This window comes from Pan paniscus, chromosome 10, assembly GCF_029289425.2.
Source record: "Pan paniscus chromosome 10, NHGRI_mPanPan1-v2.0_pri, whole genome shotgun sequence".
Classification (NCBI taxonomy): domain Eukaryota; kingdom Metazoa; phylum Chordata; class Mammalia; order Primates; family Hominidae; genus Pan; species Pan paniscus.
This window is the reverse complement of record NC_073259.2, coordinates 28,216,633-28,239,494: the sequence shown is the minus strand read 5'-3', so window position 1 is coordinate 28,239,494 and position 22,862 is coordinate 28,216,633. Positions and strand designations below refer to the sequence as shown.

At 39.5% G+C, this 22,862-nt stretch overlaps 2 protein-coding genes and 1 long non-coding RNA gene across 3 annotated transcripts in view; 1 reads left to right on the top strand and 2 right to left on the bottom strand.

Moving 5' to 3' along the window:
• Window positions 1–9,824: 9,824 nt before the first annotated feature.
• LLPH (LLP homolog, long-term synaptic facilitation factor) lies at window positions 9,825–17,025 on the bottom strand. The gene is made up of 3 exons (XM_003824791.6): window positions 16,890–17,025; window positions 15,075–15,292; window positions 9,825–10,202 (listed from the first exon to the last, which is right to left on the bottom strand). Exons 2-3 carry the CDS (start codon window positions 15,283–15,285, stop codon window positions 10,024–10,026), a joined length of 390 nt encoding a protein of 129 aa, XP_003824839.1. The 5' UTR covers window positions 15,286–15,292; window positions 16,890–17,025; the 3' UTR covers window positions 9,825–10,023.
• Window positions 17,026–17,032: 7 nt separating this feature from the next.
• The window catches only part of LOC134728470 (uncharacterized), a 33,672-nt gene continuing 27,842 nt past the window's right edge, over window positions 17,033–22,862 (top strand). Inside the window, exon 1 of the long non-coding RNA XR_010108892.1 lies at window positions 17,033–17,160. This is a non-coding gene — a long non-coding RNA (uncharacterized LOC134728470). The remainder of the gene's footprint in view (window positions 17,161–22,862) is intronic.
• TMBIM4 (transmembrane BAX inhibitor motif containing 4) overlaps window positions 20,880–22,862 on the bottom strand; it is a 33,287-nt gene continuing 31,304 nt past the window's right edge. The window contains exons 6-7 of the mRNA XM_003824789.5: window positions 22,667–22,712; window positions 20,880–22,109 (exon numbers count right to left, since the gene is read on the bottom strand). Coding sequence (XP_003824837.1) covers window positions 21,903–22,109; window positions 22,667–22,712 — 253 coding nt within the window. The 3' untranslated portion in view covers window positions 20,880–21,902. The remainder of the gene's footprint in view (window positions 22,110–22,666; window positions 22,713–22,862) is intronic.

Here is a 22,862-nt window from a genome sequence, read left to right as displayed (position 1 = left end):
CTGGAGGCTGGAAAGTCCAAGATCAGGTTAGCGCATCTGGCAAGGGCCTCTTGCTGCTCCATAGCATGGCAGAAAAGAGGACGGGCAAGTGAGCCTGTGTACAAAGAGGTGGGCTAGCTTTATAACAACCTGCTTTTGCAGTAACTAATCCAGTCTCAGGAGAGGGAAAACTCACTCACTCGAGAATTAAATCAGCCCCTCGAGAACAGCATTAATCCCACTTAATGACCTAATCACCTTTTCAATGCCCCACATCCCAACACTAGCAAACTGGGGACAAAATTCCCAACACATGAATTCTGAGGGACTCAAACCATAGCACCTACCCCTGTTGTAAAGCATTTTTTCAGTTCACATTGAATCCAGTTATTAGAAGATAAGGGTGAAAAGGAAGAGTAAGAAAAACATAATGAGTGGAAAGACTGAGGTGTATGGGAGGAATGAGTGGGAGGGAGATAGAGAGAAAATGCAAGAAGAGTAGTGACTTGAGCCCAAGGAGGAAATTAGAGTTAATACTCACACGGTAGAGGCCAATGCAGAAAGAAAAAAAAAAAGAGGGAAATGAAGAGGAAGAAAGAGAAAAAGTGATAAAGAGAAACAGCACAGAAGCATGAAACCTGTTTCTATTATTGTCATTGGGCCACAAAGAAAAATGCTAGGGGTTATTTATAAACAGAAAGCACTTATAACTAAATTTGGTGTTTTTTTTTTTTTTTAATGTTTGACTTGCAGCCTTAAATCTTTTATTGTGCAATGGCTTCTGTCTGTAATTCCAGTACTTTGAGAGGCCATGGCAGGAGGATCACTGGAGCCCAGGCACCTTGGGCAACATCGCAAGACTCCGTCTCTACAAAAAAATGAAAAAATTTGGCCAGGTATGGTGTCATGCCCCTGTGGTCCCAGCTAGTCAGGAGGCTGAGGTAGGAGGATCACTTGAGCCTGGGAGGTCAAGACTGTAGAGGGCTATGATTATGCCACTGCACTCCAGTCTGGGTGATGGAGTGAGCCCCTGTCTCAAAAAAATCAATCAAGATTTATTTTTTTAAAAAAATTTAAAAACCTATAAGAAAAACAGACTGAAGGAGAAAGGCTAAAAGTAAAGGAATCCAAAGAAAAGAATTTATAACAATTCCTGAAAGGAGAGCACCAAATGGGAGCAGGGGCAGGACACAGTGACAGGCAGGAGAAAACGAAAAGCAAAGGGTCATTTTTCCTGTCCTCTCAGTCTCTGCTTCCTGGAATTCCAGGTGCCAAGTCTGATCTGCAACCCCTAGAAATTTCCTGTTCAAAATGGCCAGTTGACACATGTCCAGCAATGGCTTGGCAGCCATCCCTCCTCAGCCCTCCACTCATCCCAAGCCCAAATGGTCTCAGCCTACCAGTCACTTGCCTTTCCAGAAATGGCTAAATGTCAAATCCCTCCCTGGCACTGTGAGTGTGTACACTGACAAGGGTGGAAAATTAAGCATAGATCCGTTTCCTCATCCATTGGTCACACCTTAGCATTTCCTTTCAAGTAAGAATTACATGGAAAGGACCTCCAGACCTAGGGGTCCTGTAGCACTTTGGTTCTAATGACTAAAGCAGACTTTTCAGTTCTGACCTTGTAAACATCATAACCTGGGGTGTGGGTGACAGAAAGGAGAAAAAAGGCCTAGGAGCCATTGGGCAGAATTACATTTAAGCCATCTCAATTAAATGGGCATTAATCTCTCTCCCTGCCCCTTCTATTTCTTTCTCGCATGCTCCATTTGTCCTCCAGAGACAACTCAAACGACCTCTTTTCAATCCATACCTGGCTTTAAATAACACTCACATTCAGGAAGTTCTTCTTTACATTTAACCCAAATCCTTTCTGCTAAGTTAAAACCTGTTTCCTCAGTGGAGATTTGGAACAGCTGGTTCCCATTCTCTTTACGGCAACTCTTCTTAAAGATTCATAGGCTTATAAAGGATGTCCATACCAACCCCACCTAAGGCATACAGCTCCCTTAAGCATTTTCCAATAATATTTTCCTATGCATTTATCAATAATCAATTGCCTAGTCTGTAGAGATCTGACTCATTGCGCAAATTTCTACAGCTCAAGGAAGACAATATCCAGTAACTCAAGGGGCAAAAGGGCATAAAGGCAATCATTTTTTACTTGAATTATTAAATACCTGCTTTTGTGAAGACACTGCTAATTTGAAGTTTGGGACAGAACAAAGACTAAAACTGAAGCAGAGTGTGTATGTCTAAGGAAGGAAGCATGTGGGAATGACCAATCCTTAGCCAACTGCCTACAGCTCTGCTCAAGAACATTATCTCTTTGTGAGAGCAAGGAGATGGATTTTAGAATTTTAACAAATAGCACCCAATGTTGGTCTCTCAATAAGATTTGTAACTGTCTTCTCCTGATCACATATCTCAAACCATTTCTTCTCTAAAGCATTAAAAAAATATATCCATAATAATACAAAAGATGACTTTTAGGAGCAAACAACATATGTTCTTGAACATCTGTGCTTTTCCCATGCAATTTTTTTTTCCATTATTGTCAAGAGAAAACTAGTTTAGTGGAAAGTTTCTCCACAGAGGCACAAGTCTGTAATACTCCCTGTTGATTACATATAAAAGACACAAAATATTAGTTTATTAAAAGCAGCTTCAACCACTGCTGTACAAAGCAGTTCTCTGATGGAACAGATTTATGAAGTAACAGCTGAAAGGTATGCAGATCACAAGATACATGACAAATGTACTTTATTACATGGATCAGAAATACCACATGTACTAACAGTTACTGTACAATGATACACAACACCCAACTAAGACTATTTAGAGGTTTTGCTGATATTGAAAACTATAAAGACACAATGTGAGAGTAAGAAAGTGTTTCATAAGATAGCATAATGCCAAGACAATTCATCGCTTTAGGATATTAAATACATTCCGCATATTAAAAACTTAATGTATTATAAAGCTATGCCATTCTTTAAATGAAAATTCGAAGGACTTTACGCCATTCATTTTTTTTTACAGGACTATTGCAGTACCATTCATTGTTTAAAGCAGATGTTTATAACATTTTTCCATACTTTAAAGTGGAACTTAATGGAATGAATACCAGACCTAACATTAACAAAATTAAAGAGATTTCATATTTTATTTCCACCAAAAAGATACTTAAGTCTACGGTTATGTAGTACCAAAAAACTATGTAGAGCAAAACAAGCATGATACATTTCAAACATGACAATTTATTACAAGGCATTTTTTTTTTTTTGGCTGAAAAGAACTTTAACAGCTTTCAACCCAAATTCCAAGAACAGTTGGCCCTCTGTATCTATGAATTCTGCATTTGGTGCTTCGTCCTGAGATAAAAAATATTCAAAAGAAAACTACAGTTGCATCTGTACTGAACATGTACTGACTTTTTTTCTTATCATTATTCCCTAAATACAGTATAACAACTATTTACATAGCATTTTCATTGTATTATAAGTAATCTAGAGATGATTTAAAGTACAGTCATGCATTGCATGATGACATTTCAGTCAATATAGGCAGTGGCCTCATAAGATTACAGTAGAGCTGAAACATTCCTATGGCCCAGTGACACTGTAGCCATCTTAACATCACAGTGCAATGCATTACTCACGTGTTTGTGGTGATGCTGGTGTAAACAAACCTACTGTGCTGTCAGTCATATAAAGGTATAGCACATACAATTATGTACAGTTCATAATACTTGATAATAATGACTACGGTTTATGGCTTTATTATACTTTTTATTTTAGAGTGTACTCCTTCTACTTAAAGAAAAAGTTGACTGTGAACAGCCTCAGGCAGGTCCTCCAGAAGGTATTGCACAAGAAGGTGTTGCTCTCATAGGAGATGGCAGCTCCATGCCTGTTACTGCCCCTGAAGGCCTTGCAGTGGGACAAGCTGTGGAGGTGGAAGACAGTGTAGATGGAGGCTAATGTGTTTGTGTCTTAGTTTTTAACAAAAAAACTTAAGAAGTAAAAAAAGAAATTAAAAAATTAAAAATTGTGGAAATAGAAAAAAGCTTATAAAAATATAAAATATTTGTGTACAGCTGTACAATGTATTTGTGTTTTAAGGTAAGTGTTATGACAAAAGGGTCATACAGTTTAAAAAATTAAAACGTTTATGAGGTAAAAAAGTTACAGGAAGCTAAAGTTAATTTATTATTGAAGAAAGTTTTTTATAAGTTTATGTAGCCTAAGTGCACAGTGTATATAAAGCCTACAGCAGGCCGAGTACAGTGGCTCACGCCTGTAATCGCAGCACTTTGGGAGGCTGAGGCAGGTGGATCACCTGAGGTCAGGAGTTCAAGGCCAGCCTGACCAACATGGAGAAACCTCATCTCTACTAAAAATACAAAATTAGCCGGGCGTGGTGGTGCATGCCTGTAATCCTAGCTAGTCGGGAGGTTGAGGCAGGAGAATTGCTTGAACCCAGGAGGTGGAGGTTGAGGTGAGCTGAGATTGCGCCATTGTACTCCAGCCTGGGCAACAAGAGTGAAACTCCATCTCAAAAAAAAAAAAAAAAATCTACAGCAGTATACAGTCATGTCTGAGGCCTTCACATTCACTCATGGCTTACTCACTGACTCACCCCAAGCACGAGTCCTCCAAGCACTATTCATAAGTGGTACAGGTGTACCATTTTTTAATCTTTTACACTGTATTTTTACTGTACCTTTTCTATGTTTAGATACACAAATACTTCCCATTGTGATACAATTGCCTACAGTACTCAGTACAGTAACTTGCTTGACCGATTTGTAGCCTAGAAGCAATAGGCTATATCACATAGCCTAAGTGTAGTAGGCTATACCCTCTAGATTTGTGTAAGTACAGTCTATGATATTCACACAATGATTAACGATATTACCTAGTGACACACTTCTCAGAACACATCCCAGTCATTTAGTGACATATGACTATATATGGGAGGATGGGCATGGGTTATATGCAAATATTTCACCAGTTTATGTAAGCGATTCGAGCATCTGTGGATTTTGGTATCTGTGAAGATCCTGGCACCAATCCCCGATAGATTCTGAAGGATAACTGTACAATGTTTGAATCCATTTTGCTACATTCCAACCAAATGCCTGCCCACCTTAGACTGACACCTCAAGGCTCCCAAGGTGCCCATTTCAGCTCCCAAAATCTTGGTTAGAAGGCGCTTCCTTAAATCAAATAAAAGTCTGTCTCTCTGTAGCTTTCCATCATAGGTATTCATTCTATACTCTGGGACAGGCGGCTTGCTCACTACTTAGCAGTTGCATGACTTTGGGTAAATTTAGTTAACCTTTCAAACTGTTTTCTCATCTGAAAATAGGGATAATTAAAGTATTGATCCCACAGTGTTTTAAGGATTAAATAATACACGTAAAGCATTTAAGAGAGTACGCATTCTCTAAATGTTGGCTGTTGGGTTATTTTTACTGCTTGCCTACCAAATTAAGCTCATTTGGCAACACATTGTATTTTTTCCCCTGCTCTAAAATAACTGCAAAAGACTCTTGGCATTCAACTGCGGAAAATTTAGGGTTTTGTAAGCAGGCCCAAAAGTGGCCCCGGGCCTCCTGGCTACCTGACAGTCCTCTGGAAACAGCAGAGTGACCTTTGACCTGATGTAAGTATTTAACAGTCCCACCTCACCCCTAAACATTTCCTTGTAAAATTGGTATGTGTCTACTGCAACGGTGTTTTTATTAATACCTGCAGGCAAATAGAGGGAAAAAGACATATATTTTGTGTCTAGCACAAATTTGAATCACTCTGCCAGATGGCATCAGAAGTTAGTCACTTAACTAGTAAGATTAGCCAACAGCTTAGCATCTGCATTTCTATTGTAGTATTTATAAATTTGGCAATGCCTTAGATTCCTCCCAATTTTATGTTGTGGTCAGCACTTCCCTAAATTACACATTGCTGCCCCTCACCATCACCACCAGTCCATTTCAGATACTTGATTCAAGTCATTTATAGCTATTTTTCTTCTCCAACTCTTAAGCCATATTCCAGAAACACGGATCCAAATTTTGAAAATATCTGAATTTCCTAATAAGCAAATATATACTGCTGCATCCTTATTTGATGTGAATTACATAGTGGGAAGAGATATCTACACTAATGTGACAGTAGAAAACAGGATGTGGTCAAAACCACTACTTGATTCTACCTTAGAGCTTCAACTGCAGTTTGCATTTCTTCTCTGATTAGTACCTTGGGCAACTACTGATCATGGCCTACACCTTCCCCTTTTGGATTGGTCAGCCCATTCCTAATGAAGTGTCACCTGAGGAAATCCAGTCTGCCTTAGGCCTAGAGATTTGAGGAGGGTTCTATACATCATTATTCTACTTAAACCTGCTCTTTATCTGATCCTGAGCCCACATGAACCCAATCTATCACAGGTTGACCCAAAAATAGGTATTCTGTCCTAAAATCACCTTTCTCTCTTAGCAAGAGTTTGCACATCCTTGAGAGGCAGAATGGCATTGTAAGAGTATAGGCTCTAGAGCCACCCTGCCTAAATTTGAATCCCAGATTTCAGTTTTAGTTGTATGGCCTGTGTGCCTCAGTTTCCCCATGTGTAAACAGAGATTACATTAGTACCAAACTCAGATAACATTAGTACCAAACTCATGAGATTGCTGGGCAGATTAAATGAGTTAATACTTGAAGCAGTTTTGATCATCTTTAAATTGTATTTTGATTTCAGACTTAATTTCTTAAAACACAAAAAGTGTTACATTCAATTCCTAATGTGATTTAGCTCACTCAATCTAATTCCAAAATGATTTGGTGCTTAGCTTGAGCTCCATCTTGTGGCTTTACAGCAATTCTCTGGAAAATGTCAGTCAAAAAGATAACAAATTTCAAAAAAATAAGCTAATTATTTAAAAGATAAAAGGACTATGCTATACTTCTCGATTTGTAATCTTTAAAAATAAAGTGCCAAAGATGTGACCATACCCCTGCACTAATTTTGAAATGCTAGTCTAAATTTCCTGCCAATATTTGGAGGTGGGGAGAATCTTGCTGGCAGTGTTCAGGAACTCAGTGCCTTAGAGGGTACTGACAACACTGTGCCAGTAAACTTCTCTTCAGCAGTCGCCTTTCCAGAGGCCATGTGACACTTGAGAACATGATTCCCAAATATGTTTTTTGGTAATGGTGCTTTGATTTTTGATTTTGTTAACTTTCAAGTTAAATCCTGAATGGACAAACTTCATGACTGGACACAATGAAGTGAAAATCCTAACATCAGAGAGGCTCTGGATGAAAGCTCAAAGCTACTATCAACAGAATCAAATTAGAGGTTATCAGCCACAGAAAACATGAACATAACCCTGGCATTGGTCTCTACCTGACAATGCTGCCAAAATGTAAATAAGTGCCAACTGTGTAATATCACGAATGTAGACTTTTTTTTTTTTTTTTTTTTGAGATGGAGTTTCGCTCTTCTTGCTCAGGCTGGAGTGCAATGGTGTGGTCTTGACTCACTGCAACCTCTGCCTCCCAGGTTCAAGCGATTCTCCTTCCTCAGCCTCCCAAGTAGCTGGGATTACAGGCACCTGCCACAATGCCCAGCTAACTTTGTATTTTTAGTAGAGACAGGGTTTCACCATGTTGGTCAGGCTGGTCTCAAACTCCTGACCTCAGGTGATCCATCTGCCTCAGCCTCCCAAATTGTTAGAATTTGGTGCCTGGCCCCCTTTTTCAAAAATCATAAAAAATGTCTACATTAGGCCGGGTATGGTGGCTCACGCGTGTAATCCCGCCACTTTGGGAGGCTGGGGCAGGGGGATTACTTGAGTCCAGGAGTTTGAGACCAGCCTGGGCAACATGGCGAAACCCTGTCTCTACAAAAATACAAAAATTAGCTGGGCATGGTGGCACCCACCTGTAGTCCCAGCTACTGGGGAGGCTGAGGTGGGAGAATCGCTTCAGCCTGGGAGGTGGAGGTTGCAGCGGAGCCACACTTGTGCCAATCACTCCAGCCTGGGTGACAGAGTGAGATCCCATCTCAACAAAAAAAAAAAAAAAAAAAAAATGTAAATAATTCAGCTACTGTATTTAGGCTGATATTGTCAGTGGCTTAACTGGTTGTTTGCAATTTTTTTTATTTTATGAATAAAAATGTACATATTCACTTTTCCCTCACAAATGCTATTGTTATTCATACCTACACCAAAGGCAACAAAGATCATGAATGATATCTTTCAATTCATATCTTTCTTAGCTGTTAAGAAATTTTAAGCATTTAAAGTTATCTACCAACTTTTCAATAAACTATTGAGAAAAATAAGAAAAGCCTACTATATTTAAACAATTCCAAGAGTTTACTGGCATCAAATTTTATAAGCTTAAATTTTCTGAAACATTTGGGTCATGTCCTCTTTATTACAATACATGTCCATGTATTGTGCCCCAATTTAGCAGTGTGCCTGGCACAAAGTTTGTGACCTCATGACCAAGTGGCCTTATTCTATTTCACATTTTACTTGAGTTCTCCTGGGAAGTTAACATCTTCTTCTAAACAGATACACAGCTCTCAGCCCTATGAGAGCAGAAATCTTATCTTATTCAATCTGTCCCAAGCATCTGGAAAGTCCCTGGCCCACATACTAGGCACTCAGTAAGTATTTCGTTGTTCCAGTTAACATATGAGATGGTTAATCTGATTATAGTGAAATTCAGAGGGAATGCTAAGTTTAGATTGCTTAACTAAAAGTAAAATAAAAATGAATTTAGCAAACTGTAGTAAGACAGATTTAACTAAAAATCATTTCTCAGAAAACTAGTTTCAAAGAGTAGACGCTAAACAGGTTTCTTTGCTGCTGGAACCCTGTAGGACTATTCTAATCCTAAACTAAAATCTTTTGTAAATCTTCAGGTATGTAGCATTTCCCAAATCGATATGAACACAATTTATTTTTTTTAACCAAGCATCCAGAGGAAACTGATACTGAAGAACACACTCTGGGGAATGCTGCATGATACTATATTAGGCCACACAATATTAACACTAAAGAACATTAAATCAGTTTCCATGAAAAACCTGAAATGTTCTAATTTCCTAAAAAGCATACTGATTTGTATATGTTAATATTCTACCTAAAATTAAGACAAGAAAACATTTAATTGAAATCTGGTCTTCTCTAGGACTAAAAAACCTTAAGCATACATGAAAGAAAAAAAAATCAAACTTGAAGATCTACACACAAAATATCTTTTATTCTGTGGAATCAAAGCTCCACACAAGTACTTTATAAGATCCATTAATATTGTATTTTTTTTTTTTTTGAGACAGAGTCCTACTCCATTGCCCAGGGTGGAGTGCAGTGGGGCAATCTCGGCTCACTGCAACCTCCATCTCCTGGGTTCAAGCAATTCTCCTGCCTCAGCCTCCCGAGTAGCTGGAACTACAGGTGCCCGCCCCCATGCCCGGCTAATTTTGTATTTTTAGTAGAGATGGGGTTTCACCGTATTAGCCAGGCTAGTCTCGAACTGACCTCGTGATCCACCTGCCTCGGCCTCCCAAAGTGCTGGGATTACAGGTGTGAGCCACCATGCCCAGCCCTAACGTAGTATTTTTAAATGATATGATTATACAACAACTTTCTTTAAAATCTAAGTTCACAAAAATTTGTCAGTACATCATCTGTTTTATCTCTATTGACTATAATTACCAGTTGTAAGAACAATTCTAACCATATTAATACCTGACAGAACATTGAGGCCTGATTATAACTGGATATTGGGTAGCATCCAATTAAAGTATCAGTAGAGCTTGGATGTATCCAAGAAAATATTTTATTCAAGTTCCCAAAACAAACTTGCGGAGTTATGCTGGGTTTGAATTGAAGAAAAAAGGCCAAGTTAAAATAGGAAAACAAATGGTTTTCATTTGGTGGCAGATGAAATCAAAGTATACAGGTGTATACATTCTAATCCGTCATCTATCCCATGTGGCATTTTCCAAGGTTTTAAGAGTCTACCAGGCCAAACCCTTTGCCACTTTCACTGCTTTTGCTTTGCTTTTCCCCTTTCTTTTCTCTCGCTTTGCCTTCAGCCTTTTTCTTTGCCTTTGGTTCATCCATATTGGGTACTGTCCATGCTGGTCCAGAAGAGTCTTTTTGTTTCTCTTAATATCAGTCTCCATTTTCATGTCATCTGCATAAAAAGATGGAAAAACTATTAACACCATGTATGAAAAAAACCACCCTGTGAAAGCATATTAATGCATTGAGAACATCAGAACATTAGAACTGAAGGTAGACCGAAAATAGAGAAGAAAAAAACTTTCTAAAGAATGTTGGCATGACTGTCCTTCCTTAGAATAGTAATGTTAAATAGGAAACATTTAGGATGCATGGCTCTGAGTTAGTACATTAGTAGATATATGGTTCTGAGCACATGTGAGTTACAACAACATTTCTCATATTAAGTGATTCCTTGAGTTCAGTAAGCATACCTACACTTCTAAGGGATACACCTTAGATGTAATGAACTGATTAGGAATGACTGGCCATTTCTTATGAACTTGAACTAAATTATAATGAACTGAGAACGAACTTCTAATGAACTCGATGGAGTAGTCAGCAGCAGGGTTGTAATGGCAGAGACAGGCACTCAACAGAGAAGACCTGGACACATCCTGGGGCTGGCATACTTTTCCTAGCTAGGTAACACCCAGAGATCCAGCTCTACTGATAGGAGACTTGGCAGGAAGCTCACTGCAAACATGCTGTGGTACACCTATCACCTTCTCCACTGTGAAGGACATGCTCAGAGTCCCTCACTGGGACCTCCTTATCAGGATACACAAAGTCTTCTATTATCTCGACTACCTGGCATTATATTAGATATTCGCCATTGTTTCCACAGTATCTAGAATAGTGTCTGGTATATAACAGCCACTCAATAACTAGGTGTCGAATGATTATTTTAGGTGCTGTTCTAGTTTATGGGGATATAGTGGTCCATATGAACTCCTAGCCCTCACGGAGTTTATAGTGTTCTGTTGACGGGAGAATAACAAAGCAAACAGAAAGAAAACCTCAGCCAGGTATAGTATCTATAGGCATTTGTAGTCTCAGCTATTCGGGAGACTGGGGTGGGAGGATCATTTGAGGCCAGGAGTTCAAGGATGTTGTGGGCTTGGTCACACCTGTGAACAGCCACTATATTCCAGCCTGGGCAACAAAGTGAGATCCTGTCTCCCCCCCAAAAAAAGAACTGGTAGGCGCTGGTAAGAACATGTTAAGATAATGAGGTTTTTAAGCATGGCAGTGATATAAACTGATTTACCTTCTGAAAAGATCACACTGGTGGATATGTAGAAGATAAATGAGAAGGGAACAAGAGCGGAAGAGAGAAGTAAAAAGGCTCCTATAATAGTACAGGCAAGAGATGACGGCCTTCTGAATCAAGGTGAAAGCAGGAGAAAAATGGATACAGATTTCTAATGTATTTTTGGGACAATCAGTAAGACTTGCTAATGGTTTAGATGTGGGGAATAAAGGAAAGAGGAATCAAGGATGACTACTAGGTTTACGGCTTAAGAAATCAGGCAGGCAGTTGAAAGAGTAGAAATAAGGAAAAACATGAACTTGAGGGTAGAGATGAGAGCCAAATTGATAACACATAGATTACTAAATGGGGAGACTCCCTCAGTCTCAGTCCCACCACCCTTTAGCTCCTAAAATATCTAAGAATAAGGGCATCCAGAATTCCCCAGGCAGGACATAAGATAATTTCTCTCTGGGGATGATGAGGAAAAAAAAAGACTTAACAGATTCTGATATAGGAGATCTCCGAATAAAACCTCCTGGAGCCATTCCAAATCTTCTATACATCTAGCAGTTGACAGACCCTCTCCCACACCTTGTCTCCCTCCAGCTTCCAATCATCATTGTAGTGCCACACTTTTAAATACAAACAATGACCACCGATCACCAGACATTTGAGAAAAGCTTCTAATATGAAAGAAAGAGACAAAAGTAAAGGAATGGAAGGGCTTGGGAGGGAATTCCAAGAGGAAAGACAGATAATACATACCATAAATAAAAATTTCAAAAGCAAATTGTAATTAATACCCTTAGGAGAAGATATATGCCCATTTAGAACACAGAGTTGATGACTCAAGGGGCATTTACAAAACACAAAGAACACAAAGCTATGAAAAAGGAACAGTAGGCCGGGCGCAGTGGCTCACGCCTGTAATCCCAGCACTTTGGGAGGCCGAGGCGGGTGGATCACGAGGTCAGGAGATCGAGACCATCCTGGCTAACATGGTGAAACCCCGTCTCCACTAAAAATACAAAAAATTAGCCGGGCGTGATCACAGGCGCCTGTAGTCCCAGCTACTCGGGAGGCTGAGGCAGGAGAATGGCGCGAACCCGGGAGGTGGAGCTTGCAGTGAGCCGAGATCACGCCACTGCACTCCAGCCTGGGCGACAGAGTGAGACTCCATCTCAAAAAAAAAAAGTAAAAAAAAAAAAAGAAAAACTTTTAGAAATTAAAAATATAAGAGAAAACCAAGTAATAAGAACCAGAATACAAGGTCAAGGAAATTAGAGGGTATAACAAAATAAATAGAAAACAGGAGAGAAAAGAAAACAGGATCAATCCAAAAGAATCAAGAGTGGATGTGGGCATCTGGTATCTAGAACATATAAAGAACTCTTAACAACCCGATAATAAAAAGACAAACAACGTAATTGAAAAACAAGGCAAAAGACTTGAGTAGACCTTTCTCCAAAAAGATAATACAAATGGTCAATAAGCATATGAAAAAATGTTCAGCCGGGCGTGGTGGCTCACACCTGTAATCCCAGCACTTTGGGAGGCTGAGGCAGGTGGATCACTTGAGGTCAGGAGTTCAAGACCAGCCTGGCCAACATGGTGAAACCCCAACCCTACTAAAAATGCAAAATTCAGCTGGGCATGGTGGCACACGCCTGTATTCCCAGCTACTTGGGAGTCTGAGGCAGGAGAATTGCTTGAACCTGGGAGGCAGAGGTTGTGGTAAGCCAAGATCATGCCACTGCACTCCAGCCTGGGCAACAGTGAGACTCCATCTCAAAAAACAAAAAACAAAAAACAAACAAACAAAAAACAAAAAACACTTCATTCAATGTCATTAGTCATTAGGAAACTTCAAATCAAAATTACAATGAGAATCTATTTCGTACCCTCGAAGATGGCTATAATCCGAAAATGGAAAACAAGTATTAGTGAGGATGTGAAGAAACTCAAATACTCAAACACTGCAGGTGGGAATGTAAAATAGTGTGGCTGATGTGGAGAACATTAAAAAGAATTACCATATGACCCAGCAATTCCACTTATCAAACAAAACCTTGTGCACCTGAATGTTCACAGCAGCACTATTCACAACAACCATAAGGGGAAAGAAATCCAAATGCCCTGCAACTGTTGAATGGATATGAAACGTGGTACATGCAATGGACTATTATTTAGCCTTAAAAAGAAAGGAAGTACTGATATATGCTACAATGTGCGTGACCTTCAAAAGCACCATGCTAAGGGAAATAAGCCAGGCACAAAGGTCTCATTATATATGATTCCATTTATAAGAAATATTCAAAACAGGTAAATTCACACATGAAAAGAGCATATTAGTGGTTGCCAGAGGCTGGGGGGAGGAGGAGGAGAGACAGACTCCTTAATGGGTATTAAGTTTCCTTTTAGGGTGAGGAAAGTGTTTTGGAACTAGAGGTGATGGTTGCACAACATGAATGTACTAAATACCACTGAACTGTACACTTTAAAATGGTTAATTTTATGTTATGTGGATTTTGCCTTAACAACAACAAAAAAGAACCAATAGGGAGGGGTGATGTGTGTGTGAGGAAATGAAAACAGCAAGTGAAGGCAAGTGTTTCAAAAAGTTTCAAGGACAGCTGAAATAAAGCAGCAGATTGAGAGAACTTGAGATCAAGGGAGAAATTTTTCTTTCTTTCTTTTGACATTGAACATCCCAGAACACATCTATGCTGTTGGCAATGACCCAGTGGAGGAGACTGATAAGGCAGATGCATGAGTACAACCCCTGAGAATGTTAACGGTGGAGAGGATTCAGAACACAAGTGGAGAAACTGGCCTTGGAGAGAACATTAATAAAAAAGGGAAAACAGACTATACAACATTTGAATTCTTACAGACTTGGGTAGTGGAAAGATGAGGATATTTCTTGGTTGGCCCCTTTTTCTCACAGAAGTTGAAGTAAAATGCTTTTTGTAATTTTTATTCATACGGAGTGGGAGAAGGATGAAATGGGAAGAAGAAAAAGTTAAAAACAGCCATTTTTAAAGGGAAAAAAACCCCCTAAGGTTGGGAGATTGAGAAATACTGCTCTTTTCCTTGGGCATAAGACATCAAATAAATGTATTTCTATTTTAAAGTCTGGGTATTGCGAATACTTAATTTAGTTTGCTGCCAAATTGGTGCATTAAATGTGCAAAAAGCAGCATTATATATATATCCTCCAACTTCATGATTAAGACACAAAGGTTCCTAGAATCTGTCAAAATAAATAGTGAAACCCTGTGATTTTCAGGATAATAGTATAAGGGCATAGGACTCATAGAATGGGAATTAGATCTTACAAAGAGTAAAATGAAGACCTATGCTGCCTAGGCCCTGAGTGAACTGTGTACCCTTCCAACCAGAGTATGCCTAGATTTGTCTACTCCTGTAGAACTGTTTATTCCTGAGACATGGAGGCTATTGTATAAGCACCAAAGACCCACTCTAAATAATCCAAAACATACGTATATACATGAACAGGCTTGACAGATTTTTTTTTGTTTTTAAATGAAGCGCAGAGGGGCTGGGCACTGTGGTTCATGCCTGTAACCCAGTGCTTTGGAAGGCTGAGGTGGGAAGAATCCGCTTCAGTTCAGGAATTCAAGGCTGCAGGAAGCTATAATCACACCACTGCACTCTAGCCTAGGTGACAGAGGGAGGAGACCCTGCCTCAAAAAAAAAAAGAGAAAGAAAAAGGAGAAGCACACTCACCTTTTTCATCTTTTACCTCACATTGCATTTTCTCTTGGCAATGTTTGGGTTTGGGTACCACCACAGTTGCTATCTCTTGAACATCTTTCATTAAAACATCACCGTCTAGTTTGAGAATACTTTTAAGCCTGCTGGCCTCCTTTGGGGCATTCTTTTTTCTCTTTTCAGCACGCATCTTTCTTTTCCACTTACTCCGTAAGCTTTTAGCCATGTTTTACCTGAAGTTAACAAAAACACACATTCAAAAGCAAATCTTTAATACAAAAAAGAAAAAAGGCAAATCCTTAGAAAACCAGGCCAACAGGCATCTCTACAAAACAAGTGAAAAGTAAAACTCTTCAATCTGTTCACTTTTTAGGACTTAACATGCAACTTATATGAAGATCAACATGGTACATACAGTCACTAAATAACAAGATATCAAATCAAACTTGTGGTCATAAGCAAACTACAAATCAAAGCAATTCTGAAAGCACCTTGCATTTCTTTTTTCTTTTTTTTTTTGAGACGGAGTCTTGTTCTGTGTCTCAGGCTGGAGTGCAGTGGCGCGATCTCGGCTCACTGCAACCTCCACCTCTCAGGTTCACGCCATTCTCCTGCCTCAGCCTCCCGAGCAGCTGGGACTACAGGCGCCCGCCACCACGCCCGGCTAATTTTTTGTATTTTTAGTAGAGACGGGTTTTCACCGTGTTAGCCAGGATAGTCTCGATCTCCTGACATTGTGATTCGCCCGCCTCGGCCTCCCAAAGTGCTGGGATTACAGGCTTCAGCCACCGCGCCCGGCTGAATTTCTTTACAAAATACAGAAATTTAATTTCCCCAGAATGCAAGCGCGTCATCACCTTACATTTATGCAACAGCTTACAAATTACAAATGATTTTTATAAACACTTCACCTCATCTTCATTATCCATCCTCTCAAGCCAACTTAACGACTGTAAACTTATCTATTCCTACTCTTGTTTTCTTTCCACTCAGTTCCGCCCTAAATCCTCCACAAGGTGCCCAGTGTGATCTTTTAAAAGAGCATTCACTGCCTTTCTTCGAGTTCTTTAAAGACCTCCTCCCTCATATATATTCAAGATCTACAAGGTCATTTGTGATCTGTCCCCTGCCTCCTTCAACTCTATTTCATTTCATTCTCCATCCCCATCCCCGCAGGCACCAACTACGTCTGTAAAGAGTCCAAACTATCTCTACGTCAGTGCCTTCATATTTGCTGTCCCTATGCCTGGCAACTGCTCTTCTCAAGGCTTGCTCCTTCATTCGATACCTCAGAAAGGACTCCTCTGACCTCCGTAAGCTCCCTTCCCTGCTTATTAAGTGTTACAACCTGAAACCATTGTTTTCTGTCACGCCCCCCGACCCTCTCCCCAGACTGCAGACTCCACGAAGGTAGAGGGAAAGGTCTTGTTCACTGCTGAGTCGCCCAGTGCACAGAATTTTGCCTACTTGTTGAACGAACCACTAACATTTTTTGAACGCCGGCAATCACAAAGTCATTCCGCTCCCTTGTCTACATAACTCAACCCTTGCGAGGGGCTAGGAAAGCGGGCGGCAAACAACCTTGAGGGCCGAAGTTAACTTCAGCGGCAGTGAACGACAGGGGTGGGCTCCACTTTACCCAGTGCACTCGGAAGCCGGAGGGCCTCCACCAAGAAGAGCACGGGGAACCCTCGCCCTCAACAAGGCCTGCATCTCCGGACTGGAGCTCAAGTATAGCCCAGCGAGTGTCAAGAAACGAAATTCTCCAAGGGTGGCGGAATCAAGCCCCAAGTCCCATGTCTCACTGGACCGGTGAGGAACCGAACTCACCTGAGAAACGAACACCCACACCTCAGGCTCACGCCGACCGGAAGTCTTTGCACTTCCGTCTTCCGGGCGGAGGCCACCCGGGGCGGACGCATTGCACGCCGGGAGACAAAATGTCTCAAGAAGCCTTGAGAGGCGGGATTTTGGAACCCAGGCGCTGACGAGCTTCCGCCATTGGTGTGATCGCGGACCTAGAAACTTGGTCCGTCCCATACAGGTGTCGAAGTCGGATTTGGAGAATGCTGACGGGTGTCCGGTCAAGGTTAGGCCCCAGGTAGGTCCGCTTTCCGGACGTGGGCAGGGTAGCCCCGAGACTAACCTATGGAGTGAACCTGGCCAGGGGACCCTACTTGTCAGATAGGGAGCTCCGAGCCGACCTTTAGATCTGACCTCAGCCTTTACATGATACTCATGTATTTCCTTAGATCAAGTCAGCCTAGATCAGGTGTTCTTCCAGAGGCCGTATTGAGATCATTTTTATTTGCAGCCTGTGCATTTTCTCATCTCGGGTGATGGCCTCACAGATGTACACATATGTAAAACCGTATCAAACTGCACACTTTAAATATGTGGAACTTATTGCATGTCAGTTATACTCAAAGCGGTTACCAAAAACAGAAAACAAGCTTTTCCTACCCCAGAGAAGAATTTAAAGGGTAAAATGATCAAAGGATTTCAGTTCTATCAATGTTTACCTGTCTGATCACTTACATATCAGACACAATGCTAAGCCTAGGACGATTGTCTTAACTCACGAATAACACTTACCGTACAACTATTTCTACTGGCATAGGCTTTGGAACCATATAGGTCTGTGTTGTATTCTTGCTTCCAACACTTGTGAACCATATGGGTGAGTAATTAATGTCATAAGGGCCTGAATTTCCTTGTCCCTAAAGTGAACATAATACAACCTAATTGATGCTGTAAGAGTTCAACAAATGGCACCCTTTTTACATTATAGTTTCAAAAGTATAGCTACACAGTACTATTTGTAAGCAATGTTTCCAGAGATTTACGACATATACCCAAAAAACATGTCTTTAATGATGGCCCGGTAAACTCCTGCTGGTTGCCAGAAAAAGGGGTTCTGAGACAATCTATGGGTACCTTTTTTCTTTAAATTTGTGTCCTTTATGAAACCATGCATAGTATGGAAATTACTGAATTCAGAATATAGCAAGGTTAAAGAGGCTGAAAAAAACCTAGAACATTTGATGTAAAAAAAAGGAAGCATGCCTAAGAAACCTGGTTTATTTAAATGAGATTTCGTTCTTATAAAGCAAGTGAATTTCTGTTTTACAAGTTAACCATATACTGTACCTCATCTTTCAAATGAGAAGTTAGCTACCTCACCCAAAAATATAAGTGCACATTGCATTTTAGAGAAAACTTATATTCTGATAGTCCATATTTACTGTATCTTGTTTAACATACCAGGACAAGACTTTTGAATAGGCACTTGGCACCAGAAAAAATAATTTACCTATTATGAAAATGTCATGTTGTTAAAATACCATGCCATGATTTAGCATTACAAGTGCTTTAAACAGCTGAGTAAAACACCCTTTTACTCCTTTTTACTTATGTCCCCTCACCAGTTATATAAAAGCAGTTCTAGAAGAGTTAAGTGGCCTTAGTATATTTAAAAGTCTAATTCATTCCTTCATTCATGCCTTTGAATATGCACTCTATTATAGGCACTATGCTGAATTTGCAAAGATGAAGGAAACTAAACTACTGTTTTTGGGAAACTTTATCTCCTAATGGACAAACAAGGCTTAAGGGTCCAACTAAACATTGCAGTGGCTCATCACAGAGCTGGAAGGAGCCTATATATAGAACTAGAGGCACAGTGGGTGGCCCTGAATACCTTACAGGAAGCAGACTGATTTTCTCATCCAAAAGGCATGCTACATGATGCAGAACAGTCAGTGGGGCCCCTGCAGTCAGGCCTCTCCCATGGAATCCCTGATCTGCACAATCACTTAGTAAGGAACAGGAAGACTTCTGGGATTCAGATAGTGACCCCATGTTGCCCATTCCCTAGATAATGGGGACTTCAAGACAAAGCTCTAGAAAAATGAAAGGAAAAAGCAAAAAGTATCTAAGTCCTTAGCTGCTCCAAAAAAAGGCCTGCAGCTGGCTGTTGACCACTAATCCCTGGCAATGCATCAAGTAGACTGAAGCTAGGTCTGAGAAGAAATCAAGGCAGGTGTATACGGCCTACTGCATCTCTTTTCCCAAATTACATTCAAGAAATACAGAAGTTCTCAGATATTGCTCTTTCCTCATTTTCCTCCTACCTCTTAGCTGTTCTTCCTTTGGCCCTTGCACACTGAGTTGCCTGTTGCTCTGTCCAAGTCCTGCTAATTCCATGTTCTTTTTTTTTTGAGACGGAGTCTCACTTTGTCACCAGGCTGGAGTGCAGTGGCACGATCCTGGCTCACTGCAACCTCTGCCTCCTGGATTCTAGTGATTCTTCTGGCTCAGCCTCCTGAGTAGCTGGGATTACAGGCGTGCGCCAACACGCCCAGCTAATTTTGTATATTTAGTAGAGACGGGGTTTCACCGTGTTAGCCAGGCTGATCTCGAACTCCCAACCTCAGGTGATCTGCCCGCCTCGGTCTCCCAAAGTGCTGGGATTACAGGTATGAGCCACCATGCCCAGCCCTAATTCCACTTTCTATTAATATTTCTGGAGTCTGTGTATTTTCACCTTTACTTAATGCAATGCTTTAAAATGGTCGAGGTATATTCCCTACCTAGAAGAACTCATACCTATACACAGTGGGACACATACACGGACTTACATACCACATAAAATTCATTGACAGAACACAGGAATAAATCAATGGTTGATTTATAAAATGTAATATTTTGTACCAAAGGTTTTCAAACTTCTTGGTCTTGGGATTCCTTTACACGCTTATTATATTGATCATATCAGAAATTAAAACAATTTTTTTTGGAAAATTTAAGTCATTTAGAAAGGATAAACTTATTACATGTTAGCATTTTTATGGAAAATAACTATTTTCTAAATAATAATTTAGTGAAAAGAATGGCATTGTTTTACATTTTAAAAATGTCAGATCTACTTTTGCTTATACAGAATCTTTAGTCACAAATCAGTCCATTCCACCTTTGAACTGAAAATGGTATTAATACCATCAGCTGACATTAATTAAGCACTTAGTTTATTTATCTATCTCATTTAATCCTTATAACAGCCCAATAAGCTAGACATCATTATTCCCATTATGAAGATGAGGCAAAAGACCTAAGGAAGGATAAATAATTCACCAAATGTCACTTAAGCACCTGGTTGGACTGCAAGGATTCTAATCTAGATGCTTTTACCCACGATGCTATGTTAAACTTGATTGCACTGCATCATGCACTTGATAATTCAACAGTTAATGATAATAAAGTCAAATTTACATCTACAAATCATGCAAGCTTAAATTGATACTACAAGTTTATTTCAACTTAATAGCTGGGAAATACTTAGGGGGTGTTATGGGCTGAGTTGTAGTCCCCCCAAAATTCACATGAAGAAATCCTAATCCCAGCACTTCAGAATGTGACTGTATTTGGAGATAGGTTTTGAAAGAGATAATTAAGGAAAAATGAGGTCCTCAGTGTGGGCCCTAATCCAGTATGACTGGTGTCCTCATAAGAAGAAGAAATTTGGGCACAGACAAGTACAGAGGGAAGGCCATTTAAAGACACAGGGAGAAGACGGCCATCTACAAATCAAAGAGAAAGGCCTCAAAGGAAACCGACCCTGCTAACACCTTGATCTTGGACTTTTAGCCTCCAGAACTGTGGGAAAACAAATTTCTTGTTGAAGCCACCCAAGCTGTAGAACTTTGTTATGGCAGCCTAACAAACTAGTACAGTGAGGGAATTTGACAAAATTTCATTGGTTACTGGTACACTGACCTAACATGCTGTGTGGACCAACACAAATGAAACCACAAGACAATATTTCCCACATATTTTAATTTTGAAATAGATATACTTAATGGCTGATGACCCAGTATATTTGGTGTCCTCTAAGCACATTAGCATTCTATAATTTCAAATGAAATCTATACTTTAAAAACAATTAATGTCAAATTTTGTCATAATATCTGACTTTCAGGCAGACTTTTAATGTTAGTACAATTTAAAATAAAAAGTCATTAACATTTTAATGTAATACTGAATAATTCTCTGTGGAATTTATCTTTTACATTTTTTTCCTTTTAAGTAAAAAGAGATTTACAGTTTATAATGGTAAAGACTCTACTACTTCAGAATCAAAGCCAAATCAATATTACTTAATAATTCAGGGAAAATTTAGATAAAATCACTAGACAATGGTAAACTGATATTCTTATCTACTCATAAAATTATTTTTGAATTGCAAGCAAACTGCTATGCGTGGCTAATTTAGGAAGAAAAACTTTTTTTTTTTTTTTTTGAGACTGAGTCTCGCTCTGTCACCAGGCTAGAATGCAGTGGCGTGATCTTGGCTCAGTGCAGCCTCCACCTCCCAGGTTCAAGCGATTCTCTGGCCTCAGCCTCTTGACTAGCTGGGACTACAGGCGTGTGCCACCACATCCAGCTAATTTTTGTATTTTTAGTAGAGACGGGGTTTCACCATGTTGGCCAGGATGGTCTCGACCTCTTGACCTCGTGATCCATCTGCCTCGGTCTCCCAAAGTGGTGGGATTACAGGCGTGAGCCACTGTGCCCAGCCAGAAAGGCATTTTTAATAGAATTTTGATAGCTCTTAACTGAGATCCTAAATCAAGGATTTAGAAATGAGGTATCATAAAGAATAGTAAGATTTTAAAGCTCTCAAAATTACATATGATACAAATAAAGATTGTAACAGTATTTAATCATTGTTTCAAACTTTATTACTTAATGAAACAGTTTCTATATACTGCTTCCAATTACTTTAATCCTTTTATCTCGTTAAATTTTTTTTGTTGTTCTTCAGTTGAGCTGAGATACTTTTAATTACTTTTTATTAACTGCTTCCAGAAACCGTAACAGGTGCAGGAATAGATTGATGATATCCAAGTAGAGGCTGATGGCAGCTAATACGTACTCTTCAGGTGACAGTTTATGCATCAGTGAGTGTGTGTCATAGATGATGAATCCACAGAAAAGAAGGGCTCCTGCAGCGGCTAAGACCAACTCCATTATCTCACTATAAAAAAATAACTATAGGGAAGAGATTAAAGAAATATGTTTATATTTGAGAACAGTATTAACAGAACTTAACTTACTTCCTCTAATGATTTACTGCTACATTACACATTTGACAATGGTGTACAACTTTGAATACAAATGTTAAAAGCAGAAAAAGGCAAGGCAGGTCCAAACTTGCCTCTGTTGGATGGAAGGATGAATGAGTGGTTATATTCCATTAAACTAAATTACCCACTTTGAAAAACAGCATTCCACATATAAATTCTTTAAAAATATATTTCGTTTTTCACAATTAAATGTGCCACTGGAGCTTGGCAGTTGTAAGCAAGGGCCTCTTTCTATGTAATTTAATTCATTTATTCATTCATCTTTTTTTCAGTCAATAATAAGGACCAACACAAGACCCTGATTTTCTAAAGGGATAATTCTATAATCATTCCATATACAAATGTTCTGGATAATTATAACTAAGTGTCCTATCATAAGAGTATCTCTTATAGCTTTTTGAGGTTATTTATATTGACACAGCCAGAATTATATTTCAAATTAGCCATTATAACATAACTTACCTTCAAGAATCCTGACAGGCACAATATCCACAAAAGAGCAAACAGCCTATAAAAATACAATTTTAGTAATTTGCAATATTGTTCCTTACAAAAAAACTTTGTAAACCCATTCAACACTTTCTGAAAAAAACATCCATCTGGATTTTTTGCTGAAGAATAACTAAAATGTAAGAATTTGTAAACATACAATGAATAT

What these genes read in the sequence shown, in the direction of transcription:
- LLPH (XM_003824791.6), bottom strand. Translation starts at nt 15,285, where the DNA reads ATGGCTAAAAGCTTACGGAGTAAGTGGAAAAGAAAGATGCGTGCTGAA. An exon ending in TGAGGTAAAAGATGAAAAAG is followed by an intron (nt 10,203 to 15,074) that starts GTGAGTGTGCTT and finishes CTTTTTATGCAG; the next exon opens with ATGACATGAAAATGGAGACT.